General features: G+C 40.3%; 2 protein-coding genes across 4 annotated transcripts in view; one reads left to right on the top strand and one right to left on the bottom strand.

Moving 5' to 3' along the window:
- Positions 1–16,558, top strand: part of SOAT1 (sterol O-acyltransferase 1) — an 84,836-nt gene that overhangs the window by 15,143 nt on the left and 53,135 nt on the right. The window lies entirely within an intron of this gene.
- LOC123585000 (heat shock cognate 71 kDa protein-like) lies at positions 12,874–14,951 on the bottom strand. The gene is given in 2 exon segments (XM_045452733.1): positions 12,874–14,275; positions 14,278–14,951. Coding segments are annotated over 2 exon segments (1,911 nt in total). The 5' UTR covers positions 14,798–14,951; the 3' UTR covers positions 12,874–12,884.

Below are 16,558 nucleotides of genomic sequence, written 5' to 3'. Positions count from 1 at the left end.
TGACATCATGTGTATTTGTCTTTCTCTGTCTGACTTATTTCACTTAACATAATACCTTCTGGGTCTGTCCATATTGTCACAGTGTGTCTTTTTATGGCTGTATAATATTCCATTATAGATATGTATTACACCATTCTTGTCTGTCCATCATGGACACTTAGGTTGATTTTATATCTTGGCTATTGTAAATAATGCTGCAATAAACATAGGGGTGTGTATATCTTCTTGAATTGGTGTTTTTATTTTCTTTGGGTAAATACCTAGTAGTGGAATTATTGGATCATATGGTAGTTCTCTTTTTACTGTTTTGAGGAAATTCCATACTGTTTTCCCCAGTGGTTGTACCAATTTACATTCCCACCAACAGCACATGAGGGTTCCTTTTTTTTTGCTTCCTTACCAATACTTGTCATTTCTTATCTGTTTAATTTTAGCCATTCTGATAGGTATAAGATGATATCTCATTGTGATTTTGATTTGCATTTTCCTGATGATTATTGATGTTGACCATTTTTTCATATGTTTGTTGGCCATTTGTATGTCCTCTTTGGATTAATGTCTATTCAGGTCTTCTGCCCATTTTTCAATCAGATTATTTGTTTTTTGGATGTTGAGTTGTATCAGTCCTTTATACACTTTGTTGTTTTTTTTTTTTCAGTATATGAAGTTTATTGTCAAATTGGTTTCCATACAACACCCAGTGCTCATCCCAAAAGGTGCCTTCCTCAATACCCATCACCCACCCTCCCCTCCCTCCCACCCCCCATCAACCCTCAGTTCTCAGTTTTTAAGAGTCTTGTTAAGTAATTTTTATAGTGAAGATTGCTTAGGACACTGAAGAGGACATTCTTCATTACCATTGATTCCGGGACCTTGCTGGCAGGGGATGACTTCTTATCTATTGCCTTGATAACTTCAAAGGCTACTATTTGTCTCATGTCCCTAATGGCCTAGTGGTGGGTACTCAGAGAAGGTCTCCACACTCAAGGCCTTGCTGGGGACTGTTTGCACAGTGGCTGCGTCACCAGGCTTCAGGGCTTTCAGTTGTCTTCTGTCTTCTTGCCCAAGTGTTGGTCAGTCTTTTCCCTCAGTTCAGGAGATGTGAGCTGTATGGCTGTCCAGCACCGGGGTTTGGCCAGCACGGATCTGCCTAGGGTGGTTTAAGACAATCACCTGTGCCACAACATTGCCACCTTCCATGGGGGGAGTCGTTCCTGCTGTCTCCACCTACTTTTCTATGAGGAATGTCTTTCACAGACACATTCTTCATGTTGAAACCCACGTTGTCACCAGGCAGAGCCTTAGACAGGCCTCGTGGTGCTTCTCCACAGACCTCTGGTGAGGGTTGGTGGGGACGAGGGTGACCACTGTCCCAGATTTCAGGAAGCCAGTCTCCACTGGCCCCTTGGCACAATGCCTGATCTTTTTCTTTCTTTCTTTTTTTTTTTTTTTAAGTTTATTTATTTAATATGAGAGAGTACACATGAGCCAGTTAGGGAGAGGCAGAGAGAGGGAGAGAGAATCCCAAGCAGGCTCCATGCTGTCAGTGTGGAGCCTGATGTGGGACTTGAACCCATGAACCGTGAGATCATTACCTGAGCTGAAATGAAGAGTCAGACCCTTAACTGACTGACTCCCCCAGGTGCCTGCAGTGCCTCTGATCTTGTACATGTCTTGCAGAGGCAGCCTTAGGACTTATTGACTGGGTTAGTGGGTGGGAGGGTAGAATCTGGAGACTTCTAGCTGTCACCGGGTGGTGTTTTCATCTGTCCTACTGACCTTCCAGCCAGGGCATGTTGTTGCTGTGCCAGCCCCAGATAGGCACAAAGGCCATGCGGCCGGATTGTAGCTGATCTTCTTGAGGTAGGTGCTCACTTCTAAAGTGACCTGGAAGCACACAGTGCTATAGGTAGGCCTGGTGGAGTCCCTCTTATTAGTGGCCATCCCGAGCCACGGGCTGCTTCAGGCCCAGCATGTAGGCCACAGCATGCGCTCAAAGGTCTGCCCTTCTTGGAGATGCCCACTTCAAACTCCTGCATGACACTGCCATGATGAACACGGCGCATTGGCTTCAGATGTCCAGTGATCACATTCTTGATGAAGTCCCTATGGCCTGGGACGTTGATGATGGTGATGTATCAGACTTCCATAGGGATGAGAGTGGTGATGCCATACTCTCCCTCCACCTTAGGCTTGTGTAGCACCTGGGCATATTTGAAGGAGCCCTTGCTTATCTGCTGCCTCCACTTCTTGATGATTCTCCTGTTAGTGCCCCCCCCCTCCCGCTTGTAGATGAGATGCGTGGCATTGGTGAGCTTGCTGGAGTCCACATGGCCCATGCCGATGATCTTGATGAGGGTCTTCTCTTTGCCCATGGCAGTGGGTTCATTAGTCGCTGCTCTAAAGAAAAAGAAGCAAACCTGATCTGGAGATCAAGAGCTACAGCAGCTTTGAGAGAGGCTTTTAATTTTTTTGAGGTGATTTAATGAAATAAGAACAAATTCAGCGTTTTAGAATAGGGATTGCCATCTCTCTCTCTCTCTCTCTCTCTCTTTAAGTTTTTATCATTTTTAGTAACCCCTACACCCAACACAGGGCTTGAACCCACAACCTTGAGATCAAGAGTCACATGCTCTTCCTACTGAGCCCCCTGGGCACCCTGGGATTGCGGTCTTTTTAGCTCTTTTTATAAGTGGGTGTGCTGGTAGGCAGTGTGAAGGTACACACGTGAAAAATAAATTGATAAAGAGAATAGAAAGGAACGCTTGATTTAAGTGCCAGTCACAGCCACCTGTACTGGTGACACTGGTGTGCAAATTGCTGCATATGTCATACAGGTGAGCCTTATTGATACAAGTGGAGTTTGGTGTGTCTAATTTAGGATTTATATTACATGGAGTTTTCTATATCTGGGAACAAAAAATTAGAAAATAAGCCCTTGTTAATTACTTCAGTGAACATTTTTTGGGCATCTACCGTGTTTTAGACACCATTCATCCATTTATTCATTCCTTGAGCTCCTCCTGGAGCTCCACATTAAGTGAATGAGAACTCCTCCCCCAGTTGCATAATTAGATTACTGCAAATAAGTGCTACTCATTACTCTTAACAGATATATTGAGCATAGAGTAATTAGCAGAGTACCTAACATAATTCAGCACAGGGCTATAACGCTTGGGGGAGAGAGAGATTAGGGAGCTCTTTTACTTCTTCTATCCAAGTTTGCTTAACACACAAATACAAAGAGTATGATCAAGGCTTATGCTTTAGATGGATAGACCTGTAAACACAACTCCAGCTGATGTCATCTGTTGCATCAGCGTATTTAGTTTCACAGTGACATTTGTATGGGTTTGACTTCAATAAGGATATGAAATTTGAGCCTTGTTTGGTTAACAGATAGGGATGGAACTTTCTGAGACAGTTGTCTTGGGCATTGTGAGACTTCTTTCATAAAAAAACGTTCTTTTGCTTTTCCTCCTTAAATTTAATTGTAAATACAGCAAGTGGATCTCACCAGGAATATAAATGTTGCTGCTTAAGTTTTCATAATGACATTTATTGATTGTTAGGCTCTTAATTAGCCATTTATGAAATATCTCTATTACATATGGCTACTTTTAGTGTGATATAAAATGTGAAATTTGTACACAGGGATGAGCCAACATGGAGTAGAAACGTTCCCCTTCTGTGATTTCGGAATTTTGGATAATGCATGTTGTCTGTCTTAGAGACAGAAAAATCACTTTTTATTGCAACATTCTGTCACCAGATAAAATTTTCTCTTTATGTCCCAATTTGTAAAAAGCTTTTAAATGACTCTAATTTCTACATGTTTCCAGTATTCTCCATTGTCAGTTCATTAAGGTTTAAAATTCTGGGTTCTAGGGGCGCTTGGGTGGCTCAGTCAGTTGAGCGGCTGACTTCAGCTCAGGTCATGATCTCACAGATCTCACAGCCGCGTCGGGCTCTGTGCTGACAGCTCAGAGCCTGGAGCCTGCTTCAGATTCTGTGTCTCCCTCTCTGCCCCTCCCCTGCTTATACTCTGTCTCTCTCTGTCTCTCAAAAGTAAATAAATTAAAAAATAATAAATGAAAAAAAATAAAAAAAATAAAATTCTGGGTTCAGATACTAAAAATTGAATTGTTTAACTTAAAACAGGAAGTATGACGTCCTCCTTGGTTATGATGCTGATCTGAAAATAGAATGTGTTTCTGCACTTGTTTTAACAGTTGTTCACTTTGAAGAATAAGCAGATGGGTAAAATGTGCCCTCTGAGTAGCAATCCATGCCAATCAGCGTGGCCTCCCAAGCAGGACTAGGGTCATCTGCCGCATCTGAGAGCTTGTTAGAAATGCCTCGCCTCATCTTTACTGAATACTTATTTTTTTATTTTTTATTTTTGTTTTTTAAGATCTTACTATAATAAGATTATCAGGTGATATGTAGGTTCAGGTTTGAGACAGTGTTCTTAGAGTGGCAGCATTCAGTTGGTGTGTGCATTGGGGTCCTACAGACAAATGGAACCAGTCGGGTACGTAGAGATACACAGAAAGGTTTATTATGAGGTGTTGGCTCAGATGGGGACTGAGAAGTCACACAATCTTCCATCTACAAGCAGGAGTCCCCAGGAAGCCAGTGGTGTAGCTCCAGTCCAAACCCGAAGTCTGCAAAGGCCTGAGAACCAGGGAAGGAGAAGATGGATGTCCCAGCCCAATCAAGAGTGCAAATTTGTCCTTCCTCTGCCTTTTGTTCTCCTCAGGCCCTCCTGCACTGGGGAGGGTGATCTTCTTTACTCAGTCTGATTCAAATACTTATCTCTTCAGGAAACACCCTTGTACCTAGAAGTAATGTTTTATTAGCTATCTGGGCATTCCTTAGCCCAGTCAAGCTGACACTTAAAATTAACATGTAGAATGAAAAGAAATCACTCAACAAACAAAAACAGCTTATTGGATCCCATTATAGACCTACTATTTAGAATCTCAGGGGAAGGTCCAGGAATGTTAAGTTTGAAAAAGTTTGCTGGATAATGCTGACTGGCATTGCTGATTGAGACCCACTGCTATCAAGAGCTGACATCTAACTGTCTTGTGATCTGATCATTTTGACATAGCCCTAAGGATGTTTTCCTTACGCTCAGTTTGCATAATTCTTTTTTTTTTTCAGGATTTTTTTTTTTTTTTAATGTTTATTTTTAAGAGAGAGAGAGGAGGGAGCTCGGGCGCACAAGCAGGGGAGGGGCAGAAAGAGAGAGAGAGACAAGATCCTAAGCGGACCCTGTACTGACAGCAGCGAGCCCATTGTGGGGCTTGAACTCATGACCTGCAAAATCATGACCTGAGCCAAAGTCACATGCTCAACTGACTGAGCCATCCTGGTGCCCCGACCTAGAGGACATTGTACTAAGTACAGTAAGCCAGTTACAGAAGAACAAATACTGTATGATTCTACTCACGGGAAGTATCCAAAGTAGTCAAACTTGTAGAAACAAAACTGAATGATGGTTACTAGAGTCTAGAGGAAACGGGGAGTTCTTGTTGAAAGGGTGTGAAGTTTCAGTTATGAAAGATGAATAAGGTGTAGAGATCTGATGTATGGCATTGTGGCTTAGTCAACAGTACTGTACCATACACTTAAAATTTAAGGGTTCTCTCCTGTAAAGTGTTTTTATCACAGTAAGAATTTCCATTTTAAGGCCTTATTTATTCATCCATTGATGGACACTTGGGTTCCTTCGGACTTTTTGGTTGTTGTGAACATGAGAGTACAAATATTTCTTTGAGACCCTGCTTTTATTTCTTACGGGTATATATCCAGAAGTAGAATTGTTGGGTCATATGGCAATTCTGTTTTTATTTATTATTTTTTAAAAACTTTTTTAAGCAGTTTATTTATTTTGAAAGGGGGAAAGCGTGAGTGGGGGAAAGGCAGAGAGAGAGGGAGACAGAGAATCCCAAGTAGGCTCTGTGCTCCGAGCACAGAGGGGCTCCAACCCATGTGGGGCTCCAACCCATGAACCGTAAGATCATGACCTGAGCCGAAGTCGGACGCTTGAACAACTGTGCCACTCAGGCCTCCCTTGAATTCTGTTTTTAATTTTCTGAGGAATAGCTATAGTGTTTTCCATAGCAGCTACAACATTTTACGTTCTCACTTGTTCTCATAAGGGTTCTCATGAGGGTTCTGTCTCTTTGCATCCTCACAAACCCTTGTTATTTTCTGTGCTTGATAGTAGCCTTCCTGTCAGGTGTGAGGTGATATCTCATTGTGGTTTTGATTTGCATTTCCCTTATGATTAGTGACATTAGGCATCTTTTCACATCTGTTGGCCATTTATAGATCTTATTTGGAAAAATGTCTGTTAAGTCCTTTGCTCATTTAAGAATTATTTCTTGGGGCACCTGGGTGGCTCAGTCGGTTAAGCATCCAACTTCGGCTCAGGTCATGATCTCGCGGTCCGTGAGTTCGAGCCCTGCGTTGGGCTCTGTGCTGACAGCTCAGAGCCTGGAGCCTGCGTTGGATTCTGTGTCTCCCTGTCTCTGACCCTCCCCTGTTCATGCTCTGTCTCTCTCTGTCTCAAAAATAAACAAACATTAAAACAAATTAAAAAAAAAAGAATTACTTATTACATTTTAAATTTCTAATTGTGGTAAGAATATGTCTAACAATATTTATCATTTTAATCATTTTTAAGTGCATGGTTTGGTAGCATTCAGTATATTCACATTGTTGTGCAACAGATCTCCAAAAGTTCTTCATCTTGTAAAACTGAAACTATATCCATTAAAGAACTCCTCATTTCCCTCTATTCCTGCCACCATTCTCCCTTTTCTGTTTTTGTGAATTTGACTACTAGATGTCTTTTCATTTATTTAGATTGTCTTTAATTTCTTTCAACAGTGTTTTATATTTTTCAGAGTAGAAGTTTTGCACTTTTTTGTTACGTTTATTCCTAAGTATATTGTTCTTTTTGATGCTGTTGTAAATGGAGTTGTTTTTGTTTTTGTTTTCTGAAAGTAAATGGAATTCATTTTCTGAGTGTTGCTGCTGTAGACAAATGTAGCTGGTTTTGCATATTGATGCTGCATCCTGCAGCCTTGCTGAATTCCTTTATTGGCTCTAATAGTTTTTGCCTGCGTGGTTTTTGTAGTATTTTTTAATGTACAAGATGATGCTATCTGCCAAGAGTTAGTTTTACTTCTTTATTTCCAGTCTGCATACCTTTTCATTTTGTTGCCTAATTGTACTTGCTAGAATTCCAGTACAGTAGTGAATAAAAAGAATTGGCAAGAGTGAACAAACTTGTCCTGGCTCTGATGTTAGGGAGTAAGCTTTCAGTCTTTCCATTAATTATGATAGCTGTGGGCTTCTTTAAATCAGGTTGAGGAAGTTCTCTACCTTTCTTCTAATTTACAGATAGTGCTTATTCTTCACTACCTTTGATTTTGCTGTTTTGTTCCCTTTTATAACTAATTAATCTACTACTACGAGCCACTAACATTGGTTTTATCACGTGCCAGGCACTGTTTTAAGTGTTTTACCAATAACAGCTCAGTGGATATATTTTAGTTCTACTCAGTTTCAGTATTTTTGATATATGTCTGAACATTGGAGAGCATGCCTTTCGTAACAAGTTTTGAGAATCCTTTGGCAAAAATATATGAAAAAAAGTTTTAAATATTCTTATTCTGTAATCATTCCCCTTTGTCCAGTAGATGCATCTAATCATAAAACTGGCCAGTCCACACAGAGCTTTGATCAACTGAGTAGGTTGAGAGCACATTTTGTTGTTGCTGTTAAGATAAAAGCAAAACATGTTTACTTTAGAAAGTGCAGATAAGCAAAAGTTCAAGTGTGTGCGATTTTTCCTTGGGTGCGTTCCTAGAAATTGTTTCAGGTCAAAGGAATACATTTTTCCGAGGTTCGTGTGGTAGGTATTGCAAAATTGTTCCCTGAAAATAATGTATTCCTAGTAGCAATCTGTGAGTGCCTGTTAGCAACTTTTTCAGTCATAGATGATATGAACTTTGGAATAAATTATATGGATTTTGAGAGATGAAAAATTGCACTTGAAAAATGCTTTGATGAGACATAGCAATTGCCATCAGCAAGTTTATTGAATCTTAATTAGTACTTTTTAAAATAGCTTTTAAGGTCAAAGGAGTAAGTTTGAAGGCCTTAATTCATTACATGAAGATTAGGCAAAAGAAATGGAAAATACTAGCTGAGACTTTCTCTGACAGCTTTTTAACTTAAAAAAAAAAAAAATCATGCTAAACATAGTCCTGAAAAGGTTTCAAATTCTAAGAGGGCAAACAAAATATTGTTAATGATTATTCTTTTCTGAATTATAATGTATTTGAGGCAAATTTGTGTTTGAGAAGAATTGCTAAAAATCATTTGAATTACAGTTTTGCCTAGGTATGATAGTACAGACATTTTAAAATAACAGGATATGAAGTATAACTTGACTATTTTGAAAGAAAAGGCGGTCTATAATTGTCTTTTGCTTCTAATGAGGTAGTCTGTAGTCTTCCTGGTTCTACCTCTATATGTTGCCAACCCTGAAACTGGAATAGAATTGCAAATTGTAACAGTGTACTGATGGGGAAAATATACAGTCAGCAGTTTTGTTTTTTTAATTTTTTTTAATGTTTAGTTTTGAAGGAGAGAGAGAGAGAGAGACAGACAGACAGACAGACAGAGAGAGACAGAGTGAGGGGGGAGGGCCAGAGAGAGAGGGAGACACAGAATCTGAAGCGGGCTCCAGCCTCTGAACTGTCAGCACAGAACCCGACACGGGAGCTTGAACTCACAGGCTGAGAGATCATGACCTGAGCCAAAGTCGGACGCTTAACCGACTGAGCCACCCAGGTGCCCCTACAATCAACAGGTTTTTTAGGGTGTGGTTGCTAGAGATGTGTAAAGTTGAAAAGTTTGTGGGAAGAGCTTGCATTTTCTTTTTTTTTTTTTTTTCTTTTTTTTTTTTTTTAAATTTTTTTTTTTCAACGTTTATTTATTTTTGGGACAGAGAGAGACAGAGCATGAACGGGGGAGGGGCAGAGAGAGAGGGAGACACAGAATCGGAAACAGGCTCCAGGCTCCGAGCCATCAGCCCAGAGCCCGACGCGGGGCTCGAACTCACGGACCGCGAGATCGTGACCTGGCTGAAGTCGGACGCTCAACCGACTGCGCCACCCAGGCGCCCCAGAGCTTGCATTTTCAAATCTTTGTTCTATGAAGAACATTCTGGTATCTAGATTGTTTTAATAATATTATTAAAAGTTTCAGTCTTGAAATTCTAGGTTCTTAGAATAAGAATTACTTTTCGCAGTCATTTATTTATTTTTATTTTTTTAATTAAAATTTTTAGTAGCCTCTAATCCAACATGGGGCTTGAACTCATAGCCCCGAGATCAAGAGTCACATGCTCTTCCCACTGAGCTGGGGCCAGCCAGTCGCCCCAGCAGTCATTTGATTATGCCCTCCTATGTAACATACATCTCAGATTAAAGTCTGGTTTACTGCCTTTCAGTCAACAGGTTAATCAAATGTTGGTTTTGATTTCAAAGTACCTTTGATCTATAAATAAGGCGTTATACTAGGTTTGCTAATTAGGGGAGTTTGGGTGAATAAGATACTAAAACAGAAAACAGTCCTGTTCCCTGTGAGGGAAGTGTCTCACAGAAGTAGAATTTGAGTTTGGTCTTTGAAGAAGAGACCGGAGGAGGGCTTCCAAGCCAGAAGAAAGGTGTGAGTTTGCAAAGGCATGGGGTTGAAGACCGTACAGTGTTAGGTGCTTGGTGTTTGGATTGGTTGGGCAAGGTGGGGAGGCAGTATAGATGGATTTGTGGTTTGTTTTCATGGATGGGAAGCCAAACGGAAAGGCAGGAGGAAGTAAGAAAATGTGGCTTGAAGTCTTGCTGTGTAGTCATCGACTGACTACCTATGTGGATGATTTCTAGCCTGTCAGTACTTAGATTTCCCCTTACTGCAAAACCAAGGAGAGCAAATAGTACTAGGTTTGTTAAGGTATTTTATCTTCTCATTGATGCTGTGGACTCTCCGGTCCCAGATACTAAGGAAACTTGGTAATTCCCCGTGATGTAATATATAAACTGAGAATTGTAATCTGGATGAAATCTTGTATTTTTTTTTTTTTTTTTTACCTGAAAGTATCTACTGATTTTAAAATAAGGTCATATGGAGTTGTGAAAATTTAATGATAAACAGGCTAATTCTCTTACTGGGTGTGGCAGTCCACCCACACAATTGATAACAGGTGTGGTGATAAAAGAAAAATAAACCAAAGTTAACTCTAGTTGAGTAATCAGTTTTTAGGTTATTTTGATTATAGAATAGAAGCCTGTTTATAACTATGGAGGCGCCAGGTGGCTCAGTTGGTTAAACGTCTGATTTTACAGAACCACACTCAGATATCACCTCACACCAGTCAGAGTGGCCAAAATGAACAAATCAGGAGACTATAGATGCTGGAGAGGATGTGGAGAAACGGGAACCCTCTTGCGCTGTTGGTGAGAATGCAAATTGGTGCAGCCACTCTGGAAAACAGTGTGGAGGTTCCTCAGAAAATTAAAAATAGACCTACCCTATAACCCAGCAATAGCACTGCTAGGAATTTACCCAAGGGATACAGGAGTACTGATGCATAGGGGCACTTGTACCCCAATGTTTATAGCAGCACTCTCAACAATAGCCAAAGTACGGAAAGAGCCTAAATGTCCATCAACTGATGAATGGATAAAGAAATTGTGGTTTATATACACAATGGAGTACTACGTGGCAATGAGAAAGAATGAAATCTGGCCCTTTGTAGCAACATGGATGGAACTGGAGAGTGTGATGCTAAGTGAAATAAGCCATACAGAGAAAGACAGATACCATATGATTTCACTCTTATGTGGATCCTGAGAAACTTAACAGAAACCCATGGGGGAGGGGAAGGGGAAAAAAAAAAAAAAAAAAAGGAGGTTAGAGTGGGAGAGAGCCAAAGCATAAAAGACTCTTAAAAACTGAGAACAAATTGAGGGTTGATGGGGGGTCGGAGGGAGGGGAGGGTGGGTGATGGGTATTGAGGAGGGCACCTTTTGGGATGAGCACTGGGTGTTGTATGGAAACCAATTTGACAATAAATTTCATATATTGAAAAAAAAATTTAAAAAAAGTGAATTATGAACAAAAAAATAAAAATAAACGTCTGATTTTAGTTCAGGTCATGATCTGATGGTTTGTGAGGTTGAGCCTGGCATTGGGCTCACTGCTGTCAGCATGGAACCGGCTTCAGATCCTCTGTCTCCCTCTCTCTGCCCCTCCCCTGTTCGCTGTATCTCAAAAATAAATAAACATTAAAAAAAAAACCCGTTTATAGCTTTAAAAAAATTATAGACCAGTTGTGATTTGTATGTCCATTTATTGCTTTTGTAGATCACCCATAATACACCTTGAAAATCTCAATCTTCTGTCCTCATGCTAAATAATTTGGGGCTATTCGTCTTTCATTAGAAATACAAGATAGTCTAGGGGCACCTGGGTGGCTCAGTCGGTTAAGCGTCCGACTTCAGCTCAAGTCATGATCTCCTGGTTCATGAGTTCAAGCCCTCCGTCGAGCTCTGTGCTGACAGCTCAGAGCCTGGAGCCTGATTTGGATTCTGTGTTTCCTTCTCTCTCTGTCCCTCCCCTGTTCAGGCGCTCTTTCAAAAATAAATAAACATTTAAAAAAATTTAAATACAAGATAGTCTGGTTTCATTAAAAAACAAATTGCTGGAATATGCTTATAAATATTTAAATTTAAAGTATGTTCTCATGGGAAAAAATCAAACGCTGTAGATGGTTATAAAGTAATAACTCTCTTTCCCCCTAGGTAATCATTTTCATTTCCCTACATGTAGGATCACATTTGGGATCTCTCCTGTAATTTGCCTTTTCTAAAGTTAGTAAATATTAGATGTTTTTTTATTCAGAATATGTAATACTTCTATTTAAGTGTAATAAATACTTCTAAAAGTATTTATGTGAGTATTTCTGTTGTACAAATGCTTGGTAATTTATTTAACTTATCCTTTATTGACTGGCATTTAAGTTGTATCCAGCATTTCAGTATTGTAAACAGTGCTGCAGAGAGCATTCTTAAAACAGTGTCATTGCTTACTTGTGCTAGTATGCTTATAGGATATTTAAAAGTGAAATTACTAGATCAAAGGGTTTTTTATTCAAAATTTAGGTATTACTGAGTTTTCTTTTAAAAATGTTACATCAGTTTACACTCCCACATACATTGTTTCCCCATACAGTTACCAGTATGTCTTACCAATCTTTTACATTTTGCTAGTTTGCTTGTTGGGATGTTCACTGGGTGCTCTATGGAAACCAATTTGACAATAACTTATATTTAAAAAAAATAAATTTTGCTAGCTTGATGGGTGAAAAATGGGATAAGCGTGAATTTGTTCTCATAAATTATAAGTGAGGTAGGGAGCTTTTTTCATACATTTGTTGACTTTTTATTTATTCCTTAAAAACCCTATTCATATTCTCTGCCCATTTTTGTTGCCTACCTAGTGGCTATATTTTTCTTCTTTTAAAGAATTCTTTCTGTATTAAGAAACTCTTTTTTTTTTTTTTTTTGGTGCCAATTTTAAATACAGTTTAAGACATTGCGTTTTCCACTTAACAATACAGCGCTTATAAAGTGCAGTGTTGTATTTCCTTTCCTTGTGCACATATTCCATATTCAGGTATCAAGAATCCTCAGTTGATGAACTGCAGCAGCTCAACTTTAAAACTGTCATGGAATTTGCTACCAATTCGGGTCCTTCAGATGTTTTGTGTGGAACAGTGCTAGGCCTATTCTCGGGTTGGCTTAATCAACCTCTTCAGTGGTGGGCCCAGAGGAGGCACCACCAGAAGGAGGAGCTCCACCACCAGGGAAGCCTTCAGACATGCCTCCTGCACTCTGGTACAGCTTTGTAATGATGGGATGGCAGACCTTCTCCAGCTCTTTGTGCTGATGTTCAAATTCTTCTTTTTCTGCGGTCTGGTTCTTATCCAGCCAGTTGATGATTTCATTACATTTGTCCAGAATTTTCTGTTTGTCCTCATTGTTGATTTTACCCTGAAGCTTTTCATCTTCAGCAGTTGCTTTCATGTTGAATGCGTAAGATTCAAGGGAATTCTTGGAGGACACCTTGTCTTGCCACTTCTCATCCTCAGCTTTGTACTTCTCAGCTTCCTGGACCGTGCGCTCAATGTCTTCCTTGCTCAGGTGACCTTTGTCGTTGGTGATGGTGATCTTGATCTCTTTTCCTGTACTCTTATCCACAACAGAGACATTGAGAATGCCATTAGTATCAATATCAAAGGTGACCTCAATCTGAGGAACGCCACGGGAGGCAGGACATATGCCTGTGAGTTCAAACTTGCCAAGTAGGTTGTTATTCTTGGTCATGGCATGCTCACCTTCATAAACCCGAGTGAGCACACCAGGCTGGTTGTCAGAGTAGGAAGTGAAGGTTTGGGTCTGTTTGGTAGGAATGGTAGTATTGCGCTTGATGAGAACAGTCATGACTCCACCAGCAGTTTCAACGCCAAGAGAAAGACGAGTGACATCCAACAGCAGCAAACCTTGAACATTTTCATATTTGTCTCCAGAAAGGATGGCTGCCTGGACAGCTGCACCATAAGCGACAGCCTCATCAGGGTTGATGCTCTTATTCAGTTCCTTCCCGCTGGAAATGTCTTGTAGAAGTTTCTGAACCTTGGGGATACGTGTAGAACCACCCACCAAGACAATAACGTGGATCTGAGACTTGTCTAGCTTGGCATCCCGAAGGGCTTTCTCTACAGGGTCCAGGGTGCCACGGAACAGTTCAGCATTTAATTCTTCAAACCGGGCATGAGTAATAGAGGTATAGAAGTCGATTCCTTCATATAGAGAATCAATCTCAATACTGGCCTGGGTGCTGGAAGAAGGCGTGTGCTTGTTGCGCTCCCAAGCAGTGTGGAGGTGACAGACCACCCTGTGGTTCTCGCTGATGTCCTTCTTAGGTTTGCGCTTGAACTCTGCAATAAAATGGTTTACCATTCGGGTGTCAAAGTTTTCTCCACCTAAGTAGGTGTCTCTAGCAGTAGATTTGACCTCAAAGATCCCATCTTTGGTAGTGAGGATTGACACATCAGAAGTGCCACCTCCCAAGTCAAAGATCAGCACATTCCTTTCGGCTCCAACCTTTTTGTCTAAGCCATAAGCAAAGTAGCAGCAGTGGGCTCAGTGATGATTCAAAGTACATTAAGACCAGCAGTAGTTCCAGCATCTTTGGTAGCCTGACACTGAGAATCGTTAAAATAGGCAGGTACTGTGACTACAGCATTGGTAACAGCCCTCCCAAGGTAAGCCTCTGCGATTTCCTTCATCTTTATCAAGACCGTAGAAGATACCTCCTCTGGATGGAAACTTTTGGTCTCTCCCTTGTATTCTACTTGGACCTTGGGCCTGCCAGCATCATTCACCGCCATGAAGGGCCAATGCTTCATATCAGATTGGACAACAGCATCATCAAATCTACGTCCAGTCAGGCATTTGGCATCAAAAACTGTGTCGGTGGGCTTCATTGCAGCATCACCAATCAATCGTTCCGTGTCAGTAAAGGTGACATAACTTGGGGTGGTTTGGTTTCCCTGATTGTTGGCAATTATTTCCACTTTCCCATGCTGGAAGACACCCACACAGGAGTAGGTGGTGCCAAGATCAATGCCAACTGCAGGTCCCTTAGACATAGTTGCTTCAATGTGGGCCCGGCCTGGCTTGTAAAGAAGACAGCTACCTGGAGAGCTAATGCCATGTTCAATGAGTGGAAATTGATCCTTTGAATGCAGTGTGAATATTAAAAAAAAAAAATTTAATGTTTGTTCATTTTTGAGGGAGCGTACACGTGAGAGGAGGAGGGGCAGAGAAAGAGGGAGACGCAGAATCTGAAGCAGGCTCCAGGCTCTGAGCTGTCAGCACAGAGCCTGATGTGGGACTCAAACTCATGTACTGTGAGATCATGAGCTGAAATCAGATGCTCAACTGACTGAGCCACCCAGGTGCCCCACTGTGAATATTTTGTAAACTAGCTGTTTGTTTTTTGACTTTGCTTATGGTGTGCCTTGCCATACTTAGTTTTTATATTATCAAATATTCTTTTATTGCTTTAAGATTTCTTGTCATGCTTAGGGATTTTCCAAGATGATGAAAAAGGAAAACAGAAGAAATTTTTTGCAATAATTACTCTTCAGGTTTTATAATTTATTTAAATATTTTATCCGCCTGAAATGTATTTTGAATGAGGGATATAACTGTGTAGTTTTCCAAAATGGCTAGTCAGGTTTTTCAACATTATCTATTAAATCACCTTTTCTATATGAATATATACCGATCCTCATTTCTAGTTCATATTCCATTTCTGTGCAATTAGTACAGACCTGTAATAATTGGTAGTTCTAGAAGATTTTTGAGGTCAGTGGAGCAGTAGCAGGTGATAGGTGGATTATACTATCTTATCTCCCCTTTTGCTTTTAAGATTGATAAATGATTGATTCTCTCAAGGGATGCTCACCACAGCCATCCTATGGACTTAAAGTGACTCTTAGATTACTTCTGTCTCTGTGGAGAAGGAAGTGAAGCTGCAATGAAGATCTTCTAAGTCATGGTCAGTGAGAGTTTTTTTAGAAAATAATCAGGATTTTATTTTATTTTTTAATTTAATTTAATTTTTAATTATTTACTTTTTGTTTATTTTTTTATTTTTTGAGAGAGAGAGAGAGAGAGAGAGAGACAGTGTGAGCAGGGGAGGGACAGATAGAGAGGGAGAGAGAATCCCAAGCATGGAACCTGATGTGGGGCTCAAACCCAGGAAACCATGAGATCGTGACCTGAGCAAAAACCAAGAGTCAGATAAGCCTAACTGACTGAGCCACCCAGGTGCCCCTAATTTAATTTAATTTTTAAAGTTTTATTTATTTGAGTAATCTCTACACCCCATGTGGGGCTTGGACCCATGACCCCCAGATCAAGAGTGGCACGTTCTTCTGACTGAATCAGCCAGGAGCCCCATGATTGGGATTTTAAAATGAGTTGAATTTCTCTAGGCAATAAAACCCTGCTAGTCAGTGCCTGTCCGTTAGCTAATTCTGCACTTGCCGCAAGGAGGCAAAGAAAATGTTTATTAAAAGAATTACAACTTGAAAAAATGGTTTAGTCATTGCTAATTGCTTAGAACTCTACTTTTAATGTAGTCACTGTAAGTAGGCCTTGATTTCTTTTCTTTTCTTTTTTTTTTAAATTTAAATTTTATTTTTTGTGCTGCTTGTTGCATGACTAGGGGTTAGAAGACAGGTATTCGTTCAGGCTTAGTTACTTACTGGCCAGGCCATGTGACTGTGGGCCAGATATTTAATTGCTTTGAATCTTATTTTAAATATAAAATAACCATCTTGCTTATCATACAGGGCTGTAAAGAATATATATTGTTTAATGTGGTGCCTGGGTGGCTCAGT

The sequence above is a fragment of the Leopardus geoffroyi genome, chromosome C3 (assembly GCF_018350155.1).
Source record: "Leopardus geoffroyi isolate Oge1 chromosome C3, O.geoffroyi_Oge1_pat1.0, whole genome shotgun sequence".
Classification (NCBI taxonomy): domain Eukaryota; kingdom Metazoa; phylum Chordata; class Mammalia; order Carnivora; family Felidae; genus Leopardus; species Leopardus geoffroyi.
Note: the sequence above shows the minus strand (reverse complement) of the source record. Positions and strands in the feature narration are given on the sequence as shown.